General features: G+C 45.5%; 2 protein-coding genes across 5 annotated transcripts in view; one reads left to right on the top strand and one right to left on the bottom strand.

Annotated features, from left to right (window-relative positions):
* Positions 1-19964, top strand: part of ST3GAL6 (ST3 beta-galactoside alpha-2,3-sialyltransferase 6) — a 137538-nt gene that overhangs the window by 54675 nt on the left and 62899 nt on the right. The window contains exons 11-12 of one of the 2 annotated variants that reach the window (XM_027904372.1): positions 11822-11901; positions 12139-12699. The exons of the other annotated variant lie outside the window; for it this stretch is intronic. Coding sequence (XP_027760173.1) covers positions 11822-11901; positions 12139-12211 — 153 coding nt within the window. The 3' untranslated portion in view covers positions 12212-12699. Of the gene's footprint in view, positions 1-11821; positions 11902-12138; positions 12700-19964 lie in introns of those variants that run through there. 2 annotated transcript variants of the gene reach the window in all.
* The window catches only part of COL8A1 (collagen type VIII alpha 1 chain), an 87811-nt gene continuing 68686 nt past the window's right edge, over positions 840-19964 (bottom strand). For all 3 annotated transcript variants that reach the window (XM_027904369.1, XM_027904370.1, XM_027904371.1), the window contains 2 exons: positions 4749-5064; positions 840-3170 (listed from right to left, as the gene is read on the bottom strand). In XM_027904369.1, coding sequence (XP_027760170.1) covers positions 1264-3170; positions 4749-5061 — 2220 coding nt within the window. In that variant the 5' untranslated portion in view covers positions 5062-5064 and the 3' untranslated portion in view covers positions 840-1263. The remainder of the gene's footprint in view (positions 3171-4748; positions 5065-19964) is intronic.

The raw sequence follows: 19964 nt of genomic DNA, 5'->3' as shown, positions 1-19964 counted from the left end.
TGTGATGTGCAGCACTGTACAGGGAACCACAGCAAAGTACACTGCCCTTTGGAAACGGAACACTGTTGAGGTGAGAGTAGCACCATTGATGAGCAGACAGAGACTTCTTGCAGAGAAGTCGCTGTCCTCCAGTACAGGAAAGGTTGAGGCCTGCAGGTTCTCCTTGACAACTGGTAACGTATAAATAAGGATTGGAAATCAGCTTTTAGATAGAATGAAGTTCTCGGATAAATTTGCACGATCAGCATTGCTGGTAAACTTATCGGTTGATCTCAAGCAACAAATTAGTTAATTAGCAAACAGAGCTACTTCTGCTTTGCCTAGTCATTGAAGAGCAAACTGATTTAACTTTTACTGAGTGACATAATAGGTGTTTCTTCTGACAAGCCAAATGGTTTCTTAGTATAAGCACAGACATCCAAGCGAATTTGTGCCACCCTGTGTAAGCCAAAATGTCTCAGTGACGTGGCATAAAGTAAATGGGGAACCCTTCATTTTGGACTCTGATTTACCTCATCTACTTCAGCTGTGCAAATAGAGATGGAGACATTTTGAGTGCTGTGGCCTTTGGAGGTGAAACCAGTGCCTGCTCGAGTCAGTGGCAGCATGTTGAGTCCAGTGACTGCTGGAGAAGACTCTGGGGTGTTGATTAGTTGCACCATCAGTACTCCTTTTCCATCATAAATCATTCAAGAAAAAAAACACCTTCAGGAATATTTTATATGGGGGAAGGGAAATAAAGGTCTCCAGCTATGAGAACCTTTGCTTGTCAGGCAGACCTGCTGTTAAAAAACCAAGAAAACCCCCACCCAGACAAATAAGCCACTCAAATATTTTAATATAATTACAGACTGACCTACTCTGGTTTAAAGTCACCGTTTTTCATCTCATAACTATGATCAATGCAACAGGAGTGAGTGACGTGCACTAATTTGAACTTTAGTACTGAATTATTGTGAATGAAATTAAGTAAGCATGGCATTGCAGAAATATATAACGTACAGCTAATATGTCCCCCTTGGGTGCAAAACAACTGCTTATGAACCTGATACGCATCTTTAGATATGTTCATCACACCTTTTTTGTTTTTATAACTAGTTGTGCATAATGTTAAACTTTGTATTTTTTTTTTTGTACAAGATGGTCCAAAATGGTCATAAAATGCATCTTTTGTGGTATAAAAGTTGAAGCAGAGGAGAAAGGTTCTGACTTGGTGTGTGTGTGTTGTGTGCTGTGTGTGTGTGTGTGTCTGGTTTTTTTGTTTTACATGGGATACAATAAATATCCTGAAAAAGATGAATGAACGTACTGCCCAGCATAGAGTCCCGCTGCCTGCTCGGATGGCATTTGAACGTAAACCTTGTCTCCAGGCATCAGCTGGACCACGGCACTGCCTGAAGCCTGGTCCAGGTAGCCCTTCTTGTACTCGTCGTAGGTGTACATCAGCGGCTCGTTGTTCTTGAACAGAGCCACCCACACGTTGGCCCCTTTACAGTGGACGTGGTAGGCGAAATAGTAGACGCCGGGGATCTCGCAGGTGAAGATCCCTGTCTGGGGGTTGTAGTTCTGCCGGCCATTGTAGAGGAGCTTGTCGAACTTCACGGGCACCCCAACCCGGGGGAAGGGGGTGAGCAGCTCTGCCGTGAACGCAGGCATCTCGTAGACAATGCCGCCAGCCTTGCCTTTCTTGCCCTTGTAGCCATAGGGGGGCTTGACGCCCTCTATCCCTGGCCCCGCCTCAGGCAGATACTGTCCCACGGTTGGTGGAGTGGGTGGGATGATGACCGGGGGACCTGGGGGTCCGGGGGGGCCCGGTGGCCCCTGAAGCCCTGGCTGGCCAGGAGGACCGAGTGCCCCAGGCTTCCCTGGGGGTCCCTGCAACCCTGCAGCCCCAGGTTTGCCTACGCCAGGGAAACCAGGGGGTCCAGGCATGCCTGGCTCCCCCTTTGCCCCCGGCAGCCCTGGGGGGCCGATGGGGCCGCTGGGTCCTGCAATGCCGGGGATGCCCGAGGGGCCCTGAAGCCCCTGGGCACCGGGGAGCCCCGGCTCGCCCTTTGGCCCCACAAGCCCTGGGACACCTGGCAGCCCCGGCAAGCCTTTGTGTCCTGCTTCCCCCTTGGGCCCTGTGGGGCCTGGCAGCCCCCGCAGCCCAGGGCCCCCCACTTCCCCTGGAAAACCTGGCTTTCCCGGAAAACCCTGCAGGCCCGGTTCTCCCTTGGGCCCGACCGGTCCTGGTGGCCCCACGGGTCCACCCTCTCCTTTGGGTCCTGGAAAACCGGCGGCCCCTGGTGGTCCCATGATGCCTGGCAGTCCCGGCTGGCCTGGCTCCCCCGGCGGCCCCCCCATGCCAGGTGGTCCTGCGTGCCCCTTCTCCCCCTTCGGCCCCAGGGGGCCAGGCAGACCACCCACACCTCGCTCACCTTTGGGCCCTGGGAAGCCCGGCTTTCCAACCCCTGGGGGGCCCGGGGGCCCTGGCAAGCCTGGCAATCCCTGCTCTCCTTTGCCTCCTGGGAAACCCGGCTGGCCAGGCATGCCATCCTGGCCTGGTTTGCCAATGCCTGGTGGGCCGGGAGGGCCTTGGATCCCAGGAGCCCCTGGAGGCCCCTGCAGCCCTAACTCTCCTGGGGGTCCAGGTTTGCCCAGGGGTCCCTGTGGCCCAGGGAAGCCAACCATGCCTGGTTTGCCGACCCCTGGCAGCCCCACGGGGCCAGGGGGACCAGGCAGCCCAGGTGGACCCTTCAGACCTGGCAAACCTGGGATCCCAACGCCCTTCTCCCCTTTTGGCCCTGGGATCCCAGGGATTCCCGGTGGCCCCTTCATCCCAGGCTCGCCCTTTGGCCCTGGCTGTCCCTGCAAACCTGGAGGACCTGCTTTTCCTATTCCGGGAAGCCCATGAGGTCCTGGTGGTCCTTGTGGTCCGGGTATTCCCATAGGTCCAATCTCCCCCTTTGGCCCCATCTCCCCTCTTGGCCCTGGGGGCCCCATGACCCCTGGTTTTCCTGGCATTCCTGGCAAACCTGGCTTTCCAATTCCTGGATATCCTTGTGGGCCTGGTTTTCCTTTGGCTCCTGGCACGCCATGACCTGGTAATCCAGGTGGCCCCGGTGGCCCTCTTGGTCCCGGCTCACCAGGGGGGCCTTGCTCACCCCTCAGACTGCGTATGGGCATTTCTGGGTTGGGAAAAAAAGAAGAAAGGGGAGGGAGAGAGACAAAAGGTGATTGCAATCACGTCCTTCAAAAAACATAAAGGCAGTTTTGAATGGACTGTGCTTGTTATGATGCCTTGTGGGTTTGTGGTAGGCAGAGCCAGCTAGCGAGTTCCAGGTTGATCTTGGGAATGAAGAGGATGGTTTACTGTTTTGCATACCCCAAACTTCCATGCACGTGTCTGTTCCCACAAAATAATTACTGTGCGTCACATGTAAAAGCTATTTGCACTTTACTAGCGTTCTCCACCTGTACAGTCTTAAACAGTGAAATCTGCATGTTGTTTCATATTGCTGTAGATTAATCTACCTTTAAGAGTTTTCGTAAGACACAGAAGCTGCTCAGTGCGTTTGTGCTGTAGGAGGTGTCCTGGCATAAAACTACTTTTGCTGGAGGGACTTACATGAGCAAGATCAGTTAAAAAAGATTCTGTCAGTAAGGTTTGTATGTAGGTGTGTCTGTATTTTCACCAAGGCTTTGGTTCCCATTAAGATATTACTGGAAACCAACCTACATCCTTAACCAGTATTGCTATTTTGGCATAGCCATGTCTAGTTACATCTCTTCTAAACGTCTTGCAAAATCTTTTTATTGTCCAAACCCACATTTTTGTGTATGTGACCACTTAGCATTGCAGGTCAGGAAGGGAGTTTCTGTGTGTGAGTGGTTGTACTGGGGTCAGTTGCTATTCAAGCTGCAAGCTTTTTGTGTTAAGTGGAAGTCTCTCCAGCTCTAAAATGGATAAAAAAGTGAGAGGCTTGGGGGAAGGCAAGAGAATTAACTGTTCTTTGAGAGGCAGAAACCCTCCCTCTCTGCACATGTTGTGTGTTATGCATGTAGAAAATCTTTGCTCATGAGATGGGTTGATTTTACTACAGCCAGTGGTGTTTGTTGACAGTCCAAAAATATCCCATTTCCCTCTGAAGCCAGTAGAGGTTGTGGTTAGCTGAAGCTTCAATAAGAGTTAACCAGCTTGTCTGAAGTCGCATAGGTGCTGGATGTCCTCACAAGAATTTTATGACACTGGGTGTTCCTGGTCACTCTTTGTATTTGGACTTTCTTTCTCGTTTTGTTAAAGATCTTAATATTGTCCAAACTTCCTTTACTGAATACGGAAAGTGCTTGTACATGCACATTTGTGCAGTAAGCCTCCACACAGGACCCTGGGCCATCATCTGAAGCCCCATTTGAGGGACTTCCGCAGGCAGGTGGGGTTACGAGGTTTCTCCTAACCTCAAACAAGCACCCAAGCAATCCTGGGGCCAGCCCTGGGTGCTAGAAGCTCATCACAGGTAGGGCTGCTCAGAGGCTGTGCTGCAGTCCAGAGGATGACTGTGGCCTTGTGCTGGTGACCCTGAGCTGCCCCACAGCCTGTTTTGTCCACCTGTGGCCAGGTACCAACCTGGTCAGGCCTTTGGGCACAGGGGTGCTATGCCCAGCCTGCAGCAGCCTGCTCCAATGTGCAGCCCCCCACAGGCAAACAGTGCTCTGGTGCACCAGGTGGGATTGTGCAGGGGTGGGGAAGGACGTTCCCAGCCTACCTTTCTCTTTCTTGGGAGCCATATCCTTGCCGAGCATGGGCCTCTGTGGGATCTCCTTCATGTATTGAGGCAGATGGGGGTACTCTTTCCCGTACTGCATGTGGGGCATCTCCTTGCCCATGTGCTGCATTGGGATGCCTTCTTTGCCCAGTGGCATGTGAGGTACTTGTTGTCCGAGAGGTTGGTACTGGGGCACCTGAGGTGGCAGCTGCTTGATCCCATAGTAGGCACCTCCTTGAGCAGACCTCACGAGCTCCAGGTAAACGGTGACAGCCACTGCCAGCAGCTGCACAGGGAAGAGCAGCGCGGCCATCACCTGCAAAAAACCACCACAAACTCCGCAGCTGGCAGAAGATTTTCATGTTGTGTGTTTCCCGTTAGGGCAACATACTCTCATTTTCTGCAGCAAACTGGACCTAAACCTCCACAAACTGGCTCTGGTTTGTGCACTGCCCTGAAGGACATCCTGCAGCAGGCCTGTATCTGGTTTATTGGAAGCTCTTACTCAAACAATACTAATATAGCAAATGTCCTTATATGCATTAATTTTTATGCTACCCCAGGGATGCCTCTGCAGTTTCTTGTGTCAGTGCCACAGCACAGGTTGGGTGAGCTCTGCTGCAAGCTCTGGCACAGGGGGAGAGCAGACAGGGGATATGGGGATCTCATAAACACTTTCTGCCCAAGGAAGCTAAATTGTCAGTGTCCCTTCTGCCCTCCACAGCAATGAAAGCTCAGTTTCTGCAGCTTTAATCTGTGCTTATGCCCATGGCTGCAGGGTCTGTTTCTGTTGCAGGCCTTATCAGCTCTCCTCTTAAACCGGGCTGGGATCCTCTCAGCTTCCACCTAGAAGTGGGCCATCTAAGGGCTGCCTGGGTCATCACTGCTCCAGGCAGGGTCAGCCAACCCAAGACTTTCTCTGGGAATGTTCAACTATTTTCTGAAGGTCTTAAATTCTTTTCTAAGGATGGGAGTTCCTGTTCTATCTGTTGTTGGCTTTCCTTTCTGCACTAAGGGCATTTATCAGCAAGTGAACAGCAAATGAGGAACCAGGAAATCCCTAGAGAAGTGCAAATTGGGAAGAGTCTGTGGTAATAAGAGACTGTCCATTTGTTGGAGTATTTTGTCCCACAGCCAAATCCTGCTCTTTTTGGCAATTGCCAGGCCTGATGGCTGTTCCTCTGTCCCTGCTCTTCCACCATGCAAAGATGCCTTGCACCCAACCTGGGCACCTGGAAAAGCCCTCATCCTTTTCCAGGTCACTCATGCTGCAGAGCTTTGCCAAACTGCCTGCTGGGACTCACTCCCAGCAGCTGCTGTGCCTCAGTGTGATGAGGGCATGTATTATCATTACTGACAGTGTAAGTGGAGGCTAAATCAAAATTATGGAGTTGGAACCACAAGCAGAAGGTCGAAGAAGAACTACAGAAAAGATGGAACTCTGTGTTAACAGCGAAACAAACCATTTAAGAAAATGAAATATTAGTGAGTAAACACTAGGTGGAGCATATGTTGCACAGCTGAGTTTCTACAGTCACTTTCTCTCCCAGGAATTCAAAGTCTTGGATGTAACCAGCTGCCATGTGGCAAAGAAAACCCAGAGCCAAGATGTACAGGAGTTTGTAAGAGTAGCTAAAGCCCAAGCACAGTTGCTCATCCTTGTTCAACAGAACATTTCAGCAAATGCTTCTCCTCCAGCGAGTTTAATGTGGCTTTTAGCCCACGGCTGGCTGTGCTGCTGTGGGCTAAAGGATTAGGGCCTTAGGACGTGGTATTTCTGCTTAAAGCTCAGTGGTACTAGACTTCGAGGACAGTCTGTGCGTGATCAGTTACTGCGGCTTGGCTGGGACATGGTAACTTATTAACCTGCTGCAGCTTCATCTGGGCACATAAACACTGCACAATCTTTTTTTCCCTTTTTTGGGAGGTGGGGAGAAATGTGCCCATTCTGTTCTCTGTTGGCCTTCCTGCCCCATTCTGTACCATAATGAGGAACATGCAGCAGCTTTGCCTCTGCAGTGTGACACCTGCCTCAATTTGCAGGGAAAATCTCAGCTACTGGAAAATTTGCACCATTCTGTGCATCTCTCCCAAAGGAAAAGCATTGCCTGTATGTAGACAGAAATGCAGCAAAACCTTTAAAAAAATTAGAAGATGTTGGATGATTTAGGACTGTTGTTGAAACCTACGAGTATGAAGGGCAGGGTGGATTTTGAAGAATGAGGTTATTAAATCAGCTTCTTGGCTACTTTGTTGTTCTGGTGGCCAGTTTTGGGGGGTTTATTTTTTTAAAAAGATAACTTCAGTGGAATAAGCAGAGAGGGAAATAGGTAAAATTCCTTTGGATGAGATTTTCTCCTTGTTTTTATTACAAAACATGAGCTTTGTGTGCGAGTGGGAGGTATTTGAAATAACTGAAAAAAATTTCCTTCGGGGAGACACCAGCCTGCCCGTAGCTCAGGGTGAACTCAACCTCCTGCTGCTTGTGCTGGGCTCCCTTGGCCCTGCCAAGCGTCACGCAATGCACCTGCAGTTTTAACACGAGATGTTTTTGTGGGCCCACGTGGAAATTTTGAGGGAGATGAAGCAAGACTTCTAGAGATAGGAAGGCTCCAGAGAAGGTGATCTCACTGCATCTGTGTTTCCTGTCATGTTTTTTGACTCATCGTAACCCAACCAGTGTGGCCTGGAAATGACAGATTGCTTCTCATCTATTGATTTTGGCTGGGGCTGGTGCCTGTGACTTGCTGGAGTGGAAGGTGGGGGCTTACTTACTGAACAGCCTTGTGCTAGATGGGACTTGGCTGACATCTCTGTGGGAGGAGGTCAGATCCTCCCCAGTGGCCTTGTGAGCTGTCTGGGTCTTGGGATCTGCCACAGGTACTGGAGAAGCAGCCTGCGTTTGGTGTTGGCCGTACAGCTCGTCTCTCCCCCTGCTTCCAAAGGAAGAAGGGATCAGACAAGACTAGTCTTGATGAGAAATGTGGTAGAGTTGTGTGTGCTGCTGCTGGATTATCCCTGTCAGATACCGTCACTATAAGGCAAGCCTGCCTGGCAGCATGACGGATGCCGGGGGTAGTCTTCAGTATTTCAGCTCATTGCCTGTCTCATTCAACTCAGCTTCTCTAAAAGGTTATTTATATACTGAGAGACGTTGAAGGTCTTTTTTTTTCTGGCTTGCAGTTGGCTTCTGAATGCCTGGGTGCACAACTCTGGTTTGAAGACCTCGCTAGGAAACCACCAGCATCTTTAAATGCCTAAAAGCTACTGAAGATCTTGGTTTTCAAAAGAAGCCTATAGATCTTAAATGTTAGACAGGTCCTTCAGAGTTTATGATAGCAGAAGGAGAGTTTTCCCAGGAAAATAGCAGAGTGAGAAGGAGAAAAACCTGTGTTGAAGATGCAGCCAAAGTGTAAGGCTTCCCACACCTTTCACCCAAATCCCAGCAATTTAGGGATCTTCTCCAAACATGTTCACGTAATGCAATATGACATGCTTTCAAAGATGTGTCTGTTAGTGGAGTAATAATTTGGCTTTGGATTGGGATTTTCCTGGGTTTCCGTCAGAAAATAATAGGAATGTTCTGTGTATTTGTACACCTTTAGAGAAGCAAAGGCTCGGAGAAAGGGAAATTTTACCTTACCTGTTTTAATGTCTGCAGGAAGATGGAGGAGAAACAACTATGCCTTCACGCTATGCAACATGTCATTTTGTACCAGTCATTAAAATTAAGCCACAATAAACATTTTGCTTTACCTAGGGTGGGACAAGCCACTTGAGGGGGGGGGAATATGATCCTAAACCACAGTGTTCAGCTGCTTGTGTGTGAGCGCATGTGGTTGGCTCTGTGGGTGAGAGAGAGTCCTTGAAAAAACACATTTTTATGGGTAAAGCTCAAGTGAAAACATTTCTCAATAATCTCTTCGGTAGAACTGTTCTCCTGAGAAAATGAGAAAGGACCTTCCTCTGGCTATTTGAGTTTTTCAGTAGAAACTGAAGACAAAACAAAATGTACCAGCAGCCATAATTCTTAAATTCTTAAATTGGTGTGAAGAAATAATGGCTGGTTTAGCCTAATTATGTAAAGAATGTATGGAAAGAGTGATGATCATTCATTTGGGACTTGAAATCATAGGTGGTCTTGCAAAGGCTGAAAGCTAGATCTTGATTTATTGGTTCTTACAGGAAAGTCATCACTCTGCAACAAATGTTGGGTTTAGATGAAGTTTACCCATGTCCCAGAACCTCTAAGAGACTCGGCCAGAGACTACTCCTATGGGCTTAATTTACCACACCTTGCTTTTTGCTGTATTTCCCAAATAGGCATAAGGCTTGAGTAGATCTCAGTGACCTGAAATCTTCTTCCCTAGAGTCCCTTCCATGGGGACTGCCTGAAGCAGGACCAGATGCCCACTGCAAGGGGGAATGGTCTTGCTAGTGCTCAGGTTTCCACATGGAAAATCACTTCTGCAAAATAAAAAACCCTAGTGATTCTAGAGATTTTGTTACCAGAAGAGTGCTACTAAAAAAAAAAAAAAATCTGTGATAAAAAGCTAAATTCTCTAGGATGTTTTTTGACTCAAGATCAAAAGTGACTGGGAACACGGCTAATTTTGGGGTGACCTTGACATACAGAGATATGCAGGAACAGCATAACTCAATGGAAATGGCAAATAATGTGTCACCACAGGTAAGGAGCAGCAGCACCGCTGTGTTACAGAGAGCTGGTGGGTCAGAATCACAGTCACTCTCTGTGGGGATTTCCCTGGCTGGCCTCCCACTCTGTACCAGAGGTACAGGGCAGCTCAGGGGAAGGCAAAGAAGGGCTCGTAGTGGAGACCTAAAGTTCTTACAAAGTGATAGCAGTTTCTTTTCCATTTTCATTTGTACTGTTCCTCTTTCCTACACTGTGGATCCATGAATTCCCTGGATTATACTTGCAAGCGCGTGCACACCCCCACTCCATACATATTTCTGTTAAGGTTTCCACCACATGAAAAGCACTGAATTAAGCACTGGGCATATACATTGGGGGGTTTGTCAGCATTTGTAAACTAATTCTGTTAGCCAGCTAATTTTCTTAGAAGAATTTTTAGCGCAAAATTAGAGGAGTAGCTATCAAGGCCTTAGTTCCTGTAGTGAACTAAGCTATTCCTATTCAGTGAACAGCTGTGGTGCCTTCAAGTGAGGCATGTGAAAAGTCAGGCAAATGTTGGTTGTTGTTCTCAGCACCAGTGCTGTGATGTGTAGGGGACTTGAGCAGTGAAATTCCCACCGCAGTTTTCAAATTTACTATTTCAAAACTTCATCCCAGCTAAAATTCACCTCTGGATCGCTAACTCCTTTGAGGACTAACCTGTCAGTCAGTGAGTACTTTCTGAAGGTATCTCCCTATACTGTACAGAGACTGAATTCTAGCGGCAAGAAAAAACTAAACACATACAAAGCATAAACATACAAAATTATTTGTATATGCTCAAGAGCTTTGAGTGCCATTTAATGCACACAGTACCACTTGAATGTAAAGCACTCTTCTGCCTTTCTGTGCCAAACGAGGTATTATGTTATTTTATGTTTTCAAGTTTGCCAGCAAACTAGTTAAATACAATGTAGGGGGTTTCCTTTTGCAAGTTCAGTCATACTTTATGTAAAAGCAGGGAGTGAAGGCAACCAAATATAACTTGACAGGGATTTCCTCTGAAAGCTAACCAGTTTTGTAACACAAATTAAGACTAGCTACGCTGACCTAATCTTGGTTTCAGCAATGAAGAGCAGGAGGGCAGTAGAGGAGAGCACAGCCCCTGTGTGAGGGCCCAGCCATGCTGTTGGCAGGAGACAGGTGCTCCATGCCTGACTTTGGCCCAAGCAGGTTTGGGTTTCCACATAATTTTACTTTTAATGGTGCCTGCAACTTCGTTGAAAGCTATACTTGTTTCTCAAGTAGGTGAAGAGTTTACCTTGCTAAACAGTCTATAAGGGCCTGTGCACTCCGTAGGGAGGAAAGTAGGATTTATGGTAAATGTAATCCTCCTTCTTGCCTCTTGTGAAACTATCCCACAGAGATCAGGTTTATTTTTTTTCTCCCTTCCTCCTTTTCACTGTCCCTTCCAAGGAAACAAAGTAGTCTCGAGTGCCTGTGTTCAGTTTAGATTACCAAGAAATAGCTATTGTTCAGTATGTTAAAAATAAATTAAATCATATTTTGCTCAAGGTCTAACAACTGTGTCTGATTATCATGTGGTATTTACTAAATCTGAGGCAGTCATAACAAGTATTGTCATAATAAACATTTTAAAATGCATGCATGCATAAACCTGCTGCTAATGGGGAATATTCAACATGTGGCAGATGCTTGTTTCTAGGTCGTTTTTTTTTTTTAAATTCAAAATGGTGCCTACAGTTTCTTTCTTAGAGAAGTGTGAAAACATCTAAATAAATGGCTTCATCTTAAAAAACGATGATCAACTGTAAGATATCTTTGGCCTCAGTGATAATTATATGGTCTTTCATTGCAGTTCCTGGGGTGGTCTCTGTTACCCGTTTGTAAGTGTATTTCCAAAGATAAATCAATTGCCTCTGTTCCAGTCTTTCTGCAGATACATTCATGCATGTGCGCAGTCTGGACAATCACCCAGCTCTCTGTGGGCACCCTTGGACTTCCCATGTTTCTTGCTTCCAAACAGTGTGTATCTGCATGTGGGCCTGTATCTGTTGTGTGCAGGTATTTATGTGTGCAGATATTTATGTGTGCATATCTATGTGACAGCATGTCCTGGGAGTGGAAGCAGCCACAATGAGAAGGAGACTTTAGCCCATGCAGACACATAATTATGTTGCCTTTAGTCTCCCTATGCCATGTGCTGTGAGCCTACCTACGAGGGCCCGGGTAGGCTTCTCCTTCTCTGTCTGCAAATCTGGGCACCATTAGATTGGCATCTCCATAACCCCCCATTCCCAGGCACAGGGCTCTGTTGACTCAACACAAACATGAAGCTCATGATTTACGATGACATTTAGATGCCTGGTGCTAGTAATTGATTTCCAGGGGAGTTCATCTCTTGCATGTTTTTGAGGATCTGGCCCAGATGCTGTTTGCTGGAAAATGCCTGAAAGCTACTTGGAGTCAGATGGCAGGGAGCCGTGACAAGGATCAGTAAGTTGGGCACTGCTGGCTGGGTGACCACAGTCCCCAGGGATGCAGCTCTCTGGCATGGTGGCGTGTGCTTGTTTGCACGAATCGGTGTCTGACCTCGGGATGGGGATGAAGGACCAACATGGGGGAATGTTTGCAGAAAAGCATGCGACTTTAATTATGGGATTAGAATTAATTATAGGTAGGATTTAGCAAATACCTGCCTTTGAATACATTTTCCCGTTCTCTGCCATACAGCATGCACTTGAATCCTCTGCCTAATGCTCTCTTCTGGGCAGTTTGCCTACAGTCTTGGTGGCAGGCAGATTGATGGAGGCGCTTTAGCAGCTGCCACCAGCTCCCGGTTCAGCAACCGGCTGCGTGAGGAACGCAGACCTGGCCCCAATAACATGGGACACACAAAGGGATCAAAGCCTAGAGCTGCCTCCCCGCTTATCAGCACACAGTCACCCTCCTGGCCCCCAGCCTGGCACTGGCCACCAGTGCCTGTGAGCACAGACTGGTTGTTCAACGTGGGAACTGGACTGCAGGCTCCTTCTCTGAAGTGGTGGTGCTACCCTGCGCTGCAGGAGGAGCTCCCCGTGGGGCACAGGCACTGACACTGTCCAAGGAATTTGCTTTATCAGATGTAACAGGTTTGCTGCGTGCAGCCCACTGGAAAGGAGGCTGGTTTTCATGGAAGTGGATTTGTAGGCAACCAACCGTTTCCTAGGAGAGTTGGTATGAGGATTGTTTTGGCAAGAACACTTCGCATCTACTGCCAGTCCACTACCCCAAAATATTTACAAAGACAGACAACTGGTGATGCACTTCAGACTGAAGTGCGTGATCCAGTAGGCTGAACCTCGAGGTGTTGATAATGAACTATGGTGATTTCTGGTTGCAGAATAGTGTGAACAGGGAACTGCAAGCTTTCTTTGGAAACCTCCTTTCTCAGCTGTCACTCATCTCTCTTGGCTTTACTCTGCCCTGGGACAGGTTGTGCTGGCTGCGTGCAGTAGAACCCTCCCAAATGTTTATGGTACAATTGTTTGCATGTTATTATGGTACAACAGTTTGCAAAGTGTATCACAGCATTTTGCTGTTTTAATCCAAAGCAGTGAGCCTCTAGGCAGTGCTGCTATGAATTAGACTCACCAGTGAAAGTTTAAATAAAGTTTCCATTTCGATACCTGTCGGTTCAGCCAGCTACAGTCTTGTGAGCGGGCCACATGTCAGCAATGGGCTCTGAATGACAAGTAAATACTCTGCACAGTTCACTGTTAAACTTGATAATCAGTGAAATGCTCCATCTCATCAGATATATAGGGGTAGACAGAAGTGATGGAAGAAGATTATCACTTTTTGTGACAATAAACTGAGGCACATCCTGAATCTTTGCCCAAATATGTGCCGGTGGCAGAATCTTGTTCTGAAGGTTATCTATCAGTTTTACTGGTCAGAGAACTCTTAGTTCCTCATTTGATTAATCACATTATTGTACTAAAAGCAGAAAAAATACTTGTCTTTGTGGAGGTGCATTGAGTCCTAAAGAGACACAAAAGATCGACTCTGGCTATGTATATTTTATCGTAATACACTGTGGGTTAAGACTTTCTTACACGTGTCTGGGAAGACTGCTTGGAGAGAGAACATTCTGTGAATTAACAGATCTCGATACCTTTAGGAGAGCTTAGATGTGCATCTGCAAGACACAGCTAGGTGCTAGAGTGTGTATTTTTCTGAAACATTTCCCAAGAGACGACAATAGAAAGACAAATCCTGATTATAGAAGTGTTCTTGGTAATGACAATGACTGATTGTTACAGATGTGGCGGGGAAGATAATCTGTCTTCTTATTAGTTTAAGTGTTACATAAAGCAGTACTGCTGCCTGTAGTTGTAATATTCATGCAGGGTGGACTTTTCAGGCTAAGGTACACTTAGTGCCAAACCTAAGGAGACAAGGGAAAAGTGGCCAGAAGCTGCTCTTGTGCTTCTCTTGTTCTGAGGCTGCAGCAAGTATTGTTTCAGTCGCTGGTGCCACTTGAGGTCTGACTTGCCCTGCATGGCCTGTGGGCCACCCTCAGCACCCTGCTGTGGTGTAATGTCCTGCCACACCACAGCCACTGTCACCATGTCTTCATTTGGGGGCTAAAAAGGCTGCACTGTGTCCGAGGTGGATAGAACCCAGCCACAGCTTTGGGAAAGGCAGGTGTCTGTCTCTGCTAACACTGAGGTCTGGCCAGTGTTCTGCCATGGGACATTTTGGGAGGCGAGGGCTCCTGGCAGCTGTAGGGTGCCTGAGGCAGGCAGGAAGGATGGCTCTTTGGAAAGGGGTAAGTTCTACCTTTTTATTATCAGCGATGAAGCAAGAACTTCTGTGAGGTTTGAAACTTTTGAGCTTTGCATGCATTCAGATTAAATTTAAGTGCTTTACAGATCTATATGGGAGCTGCTAAACCCTAACAAGGAATCAAGATCATGAAATCTCATTAAGAACAAGAGCCTAATTCTGGGTGCACAGGTTCTTTGGTTGAAGTCTTTTGGTTATAAGGAAATTTCATTTTGTGTGCCCCTATATAGTGATCACACTCCAGGTTTTGCAACCCTGTGTAGCATTTACTTTAACAGTCCTGGGAATTCCTGTACTATAAAGCAAGAAATTTGTGCCAGACTCTTGAAGTGCTTGGCCTGACCTTAATTTGAAATAATTTATTGTTCTCTGTGACTCCTGTTGCAATCTTGTGGCCTTACGCGTTGCCTTCTTGCCATAAAATTTGCTTGATTGCCTCTGTCTGAAACTGGCACAGCACAGCATTTCTGTTGCTTTTCTCACTTTGATGGTGTACAGAATGTGTTTTCTTGGCTCTTGCCCTCATGCTGTTTCATGACTTTTTTTTCTTTTTTTTTTTCTTTTTTCTTCTTTTTAATAAAAGCAAAAGGCTTTGGAGGCTTTATTTTGGAGACGAATTGTTACAATTTACAATATTTCCGTTCACTGTGCTTTGATGAGCCTGTCAAGAGAAAGAAAGAGCAGCTTCTCTCTCCCTTATTTTTATTTGCTGTGCTCTAATTCTGCAGCTTCCCAGAACCCCGAAGTCCCAGTCCAAGGGAGATATGAAAACAATAACAAATGTCTGTAAAATATTTTTCTTGAAAAAACTTCCTCTCAGACAATTTTTATTGGAAGATTATTTGCCATTAAAAAAATTCCTACCCTTTGCATACTTTCCCTACCTTTGCTCAAACAGTGCAAGAAATAATCTTGCCTTAGAAGGTTAAGCATACTAGACTACTCCACCCAGACAGAAATCAGAAACATGTTTTAAGATTTTTAACCAACAGTTATTTTCCTATTATAAAATACTGCAGATATCGTTGTATTTGTTAGGATGTGCTAATCATGACCTGATACTGTTCCATTCACAAAAATCAAGCAGATCTTACCTGACAATCATATTGCCTAAATGGGTGAATTATTTTATTTTTATGCTGCTTTTCTTGATAAAGACTAAGACAACAATAACCACCAATGAACACTCACTTGGTTAAAATTATTTCAGAAGTGAAAATTTAATTTTTATGAAAGACCCTTCGTGCTCTGGGTCATACCTATGGGCAGACATGAAGGTGGACCTTACTAGATGGTTGACAGTGGATATGCCAATGTACATGTCTTCATAATGTGAACTTGGGTGCAAATCATGACCAAAACCTACCGAAAACTCAAGTGTGTGCTTCTCACTGCCATGGCTGAACTGCACACACACATCCCTGTGTCATGCCATAATAGGTCTGCCCATGAAGACCTTCTGTGTCTTCCTCTCGTGGAGCAACTAAGAAAATGCATCTCACTCCAGTGTGCTTCAGCAGCATAAGCACTTGACTAGTCGAGGGGCACGGAGGAAAAGCTTGAAATCATTGTTAGTTCTTAAGCGTAACATGTACAGGCCTACACAGACACCACTCTCTTCCCACTCTACAAGTTCACGTGCAGAAACAAGGGTAGCGTGACAGCCTGAGTTGTGAAGTACTCCCTGTAGGTCTGATTCAGTGAATACTTACAGCAAATGTTTGCTACGTGTCTCAAAAGCACATAGAAGAAAAAGGACACTTCTGCAACACATGAAAGACCCTCCCCATCCCATTCACACACACTTATCGTGGATCCATGAAAATATATAATAATTTAAACTCCAAGAATGTCATGAGCGGGAATTAATTTCCTATATGTGATCCAATGGGCTATGGTTTAAAGGACTTAAAATTACCATATTTGTCACCTTGGAACAATCCAACTAAGGCCAAAGGAAAGCAAAGCCAAGCCCTGAAGAGCAAATACTATCAGTCATTCACTCAAGTCTCTCAACTCTACTCCAAGAGAAACAATCTGGAATGTTCAGTGCAGCCATTTGGACCCATGATAACTGTGAGACTAGCAAATATTCAGGCTGTAAAGCTGGGTCAGTGCTCAACTCCCAGGGACTAATGGTTATAAAATAGCTGCAGTGGGAGTCGGCACTTTCATTTCATCAGTGCTGCATCCAGGATGAGGGGCTGTGCCAGTGGTGGTGGGCTGACAAACACAGTGCTACCCTGCTGCTCAACTGGATCCTGGGCAGACATCAGCCTCCCTTCAGCTGCCTGCAGCACTACGTGGCAAAGGATATAGGATTGGAGCAGGGTATTAAAGCACTTCAATCCATAATCGAAATCCAAGCCCGATTAGGGACTGATTAACTCTTGCCCCATTTGTCTCATCACTGAAATCCCCCCCAAAGTAGTGGTCCCAAACCTTTCCAAGTGCTGCCAGGTATGGACTTGAGGCTCCCTTTGCCTGCTGATGCCTCCCAGTCTTTCAGACAAAGTCTCATGGGCTTTCTCTCCTCCCTGTGGCTTCTTGGGTCTGCTGTGACACGTGCCAGCTCCTACCTGCCTCCTGGGAACTGATGCCTGTAGCCTGCTGGCTTGGGCATGCCTAGAGGGTAGGAAATACAAACTTAAATGCCTTTTGCTAAGGGAAGGAATTAGACCCCTCTTCCTCAGTGCAAAGAAGACTGGGCTTGAGCTGCTGATGGCTGCACTGAGTTTGAAACAAAACTTTGGCGCCTGCCTATGAAAGAGGATTGTGAGCTATGAGCCGAGAGTGAAGGGACTTGAGCCCTAGTGTACTTCATTCACCAGAAGGCACTTAAACCCCGGAGAGAGCTAGGATTTAGGATGAACTGAAATCTTCAACTTTTCCTATTTGGCTGGCTTAGGCAGCTCCCCAAACAGTGGCTTTTGTGAATCCCCCTCTGAGGCACTTAACTCCACTTACACACATGCGTGGAGTCCTGGCATCTAATTCAGGCATGTGGACTCCATTATGGAGCCAGATGCAAACTTCCCCTCGTGGATTAGGATCTGAAAGGTTCTATATCCTGTATTGTCAGTCAACTAAGGACTCCATTCCTTGCCCAGTCCTCCTTTTTTTGTTTCAAAATCTGGATTATTTGTAAGCAATTAAGTATTTTAAAAGAATTATGTTTGTATCTATGCAAGGGAGTAGTTAAGGCATGTGTTGGGTATTCCCCGGACAACACAGTTAAGTCAACAATGACTAACTTCACAAAATCTGGACTTAGAAAAAACAGCGCGCTTAAATGACATCAAATCCTTCCCCACAAACTTTGTCCACCAGATCCTTAATGCTGAACATCAGAACCAAAGGTTTATGGCTACCTACAGGCTCTGGCTCAACCAAAATCAAAACCAAATCCATTAGGTTGATATTTCTCTGGCAAGGAAAAGGGTATCGTGTTTCTCTAAACAGTAGAGTGTCTATCAGCAATGCTTACAGTGATTTTCATTTCTGTGTTTTGTTTGACTCTGAGATGGCATACCTACTTTAATTCCAGGTTAATTTTGTCTTTGATAAAGAAACCTGCTCAGATTTTCAGGTGTTAGTGGAAATCATGTATTCTTGATAGAAATACTTCTAATCTGCTTTGTGGAAGGCTTGTTTAACCATGCTAAGGAAAGAAATGTTCTTGAGTACTTAATTATAGCCCACAGGCTCAGAGCTTGAGAGGGTTTTTCTCTTAGGTCTTAGCAGTATTCCCTGAAAATTGTTGCAAAATTCTCAGTAAGTTAAGCAGTAAGGCTGATCAGAGCCTGCGGGAATGAGCTCTTTAAAGGACTGTACTCACAAGTTCTACTACTAAAGTCATCCAGGGACTAATGTTTTCCAAAGATGTTGTTTGCAGCTTGGTGAGCTCCAGAAACCTTTGAGAGACACTTTGGCAAGTACCACTACTGGACACAGGGTGCAATTTTGGCTATGTTTAGAGTAGGAGCATTTTACTGCTAAAGGAATACTAAATGGCAAGGCGCTTCTAAGATTAGAAGCAGCCGTACCAGCAACTCTGAGTAATGTGCTGGGATAGGAAGCTCTCACATGCACGTGAGCACATGCACACAAATGAAACAATCAATAAAATAAAGAAATCAAAAGCTCCCAGGTCCGCTTTGCTGGTATTTCTGCATCTATATGAGTAACTTGTGGTGGCATAATTGTTTCACGCTGCTGGATTCAGAATGGAGGGGAATGTGTGAAAAAATTAACTGTGATACCAGAGATTTAACAGTGCTCTGCTTGGAACTGAGGGGTAATCCAATTCCTTCCATCGTCACCAGTTTAAGCTTTAGTAATAAATCAGCACTGATTGTACTGGACGAAAATGCAAGAGCTTTTATAATCTGTGGGCTTGTATGGCATCCATGTTTGCTCTTTCATTAGATACTGTTTTCATTACAGGCTTTTGAAAGTAACATGCAGGGAGGAGAAGCAAGGCAAACTTAGGGAGAGTTTTCATCTCCTCTTTTAAAACACAGTGGGCGAAAAGTACAGACTGCTGTCACATCAACGCATTGCCTTTAAAGTTTCTAATAGTATCTGTAGAAATAGATTATCACCTTCCTCTTTTCAAGCTAAAAGGCATCACCAGTAATGAAAATCACTGAGAAAGTGAAAAAAAAAAAAAAACAACAACTTGGTATCTTTCGTCTTTTTTGGCAGTTGTGTTTCTTTTGCCTATTCAGGCTCTAGGCTGGATTATCTCCTAATGTGTGTGCAAATCTCATTAATCACTTTTGAGGACTGCTGTTAGTTCTATGCATGCCTCTCCCTCTTCCCGAATTTCTTATTTTATCTCTCTTCTCTTTATTACTAATACATATACCTTGGTTTATTTTTTCTTCTGCCTTCTACTTATATTTAGTCCCCAAATAATGCAGCCTCTTAACCACGGTCTGTTGAAAATCATTTATTTCTTTTTTTGGTAAGGATTTCATGCCATTATGTCTTTGGTTTGGAATGAAGTCCTCATCTTGATTAAATGTGACACCTGAAATGAGGACTAAGCCATGACAAGTCATCCTGAGGAAGGGGAGAGATTTGTGTTTTCCTTCATTGCAGTCATCAGTATATTATGACCATGAAACACTGCTGTGGCATTCATAACCTAGTGATATCTGTTATGGAATTGAAGACAAACCTACTTATTTTTCATTTGGAAACGCAAAATTATTAACGCAATATTGTTGAAGAATTTCCTGGCTAGTTTTCCCTTGACTGCCTCAGGCTAAAAATGATTGCTGAAATTTAATATTTTATGAAACCTCCTGACTATGGAGGTCTAGTAATTCTTCTTGGGAGGATCTGTGACACAGATAAAATGCAGAAACCTGAACAGACATGATGGAAAACTACATGTGGTAGAGACTGTAACTTTGAGAAACTTGTGTCCCCCCACTTCCTGTGCATCAGTTATAGTGGTGAATATCTGGTTTTTAAAGTAAAAAAAAAAAAAAAAAAAAAAAAAAAAAAAAAAAAAAAAGTGTATTTCCTAGAGTTCAGTAATATGGTCCTCCACAATTGTAAAGAAAAAACATACATGATCTGGAACAGATTTTCCTCTAGTAATTCAATTAATTGCCTCCATGTGACAATTAGCAACATTAAAAGCTTGTGAAATTCAACAGTCGGGGAACTGGTCACTTGTGCAGGCAGGTAACTTGACATACACAGATAACCCCATT

The sequence above is a fragment of the Empidonax traillii genome, unplaced genomic scaffold (assembly GCF_003031625.1).
Source record: "Empidonax traillii isolate 1590-97213 ecotype Southwest subspecies unplaced genomic scaffold, ASM303162v1 scaffold1047:size509089, whole genome shotgun sequence".
NCBI lineage: Eukaryota > Metazoa > Chordata > Aves > Passeriformes > Tyrannidae > Empidonax > Empidonax traillii.
Note: the sequence above shows the minus strand (reverse complement) of the source record. Positions and strands in the feature narration are given on the sequence as shown.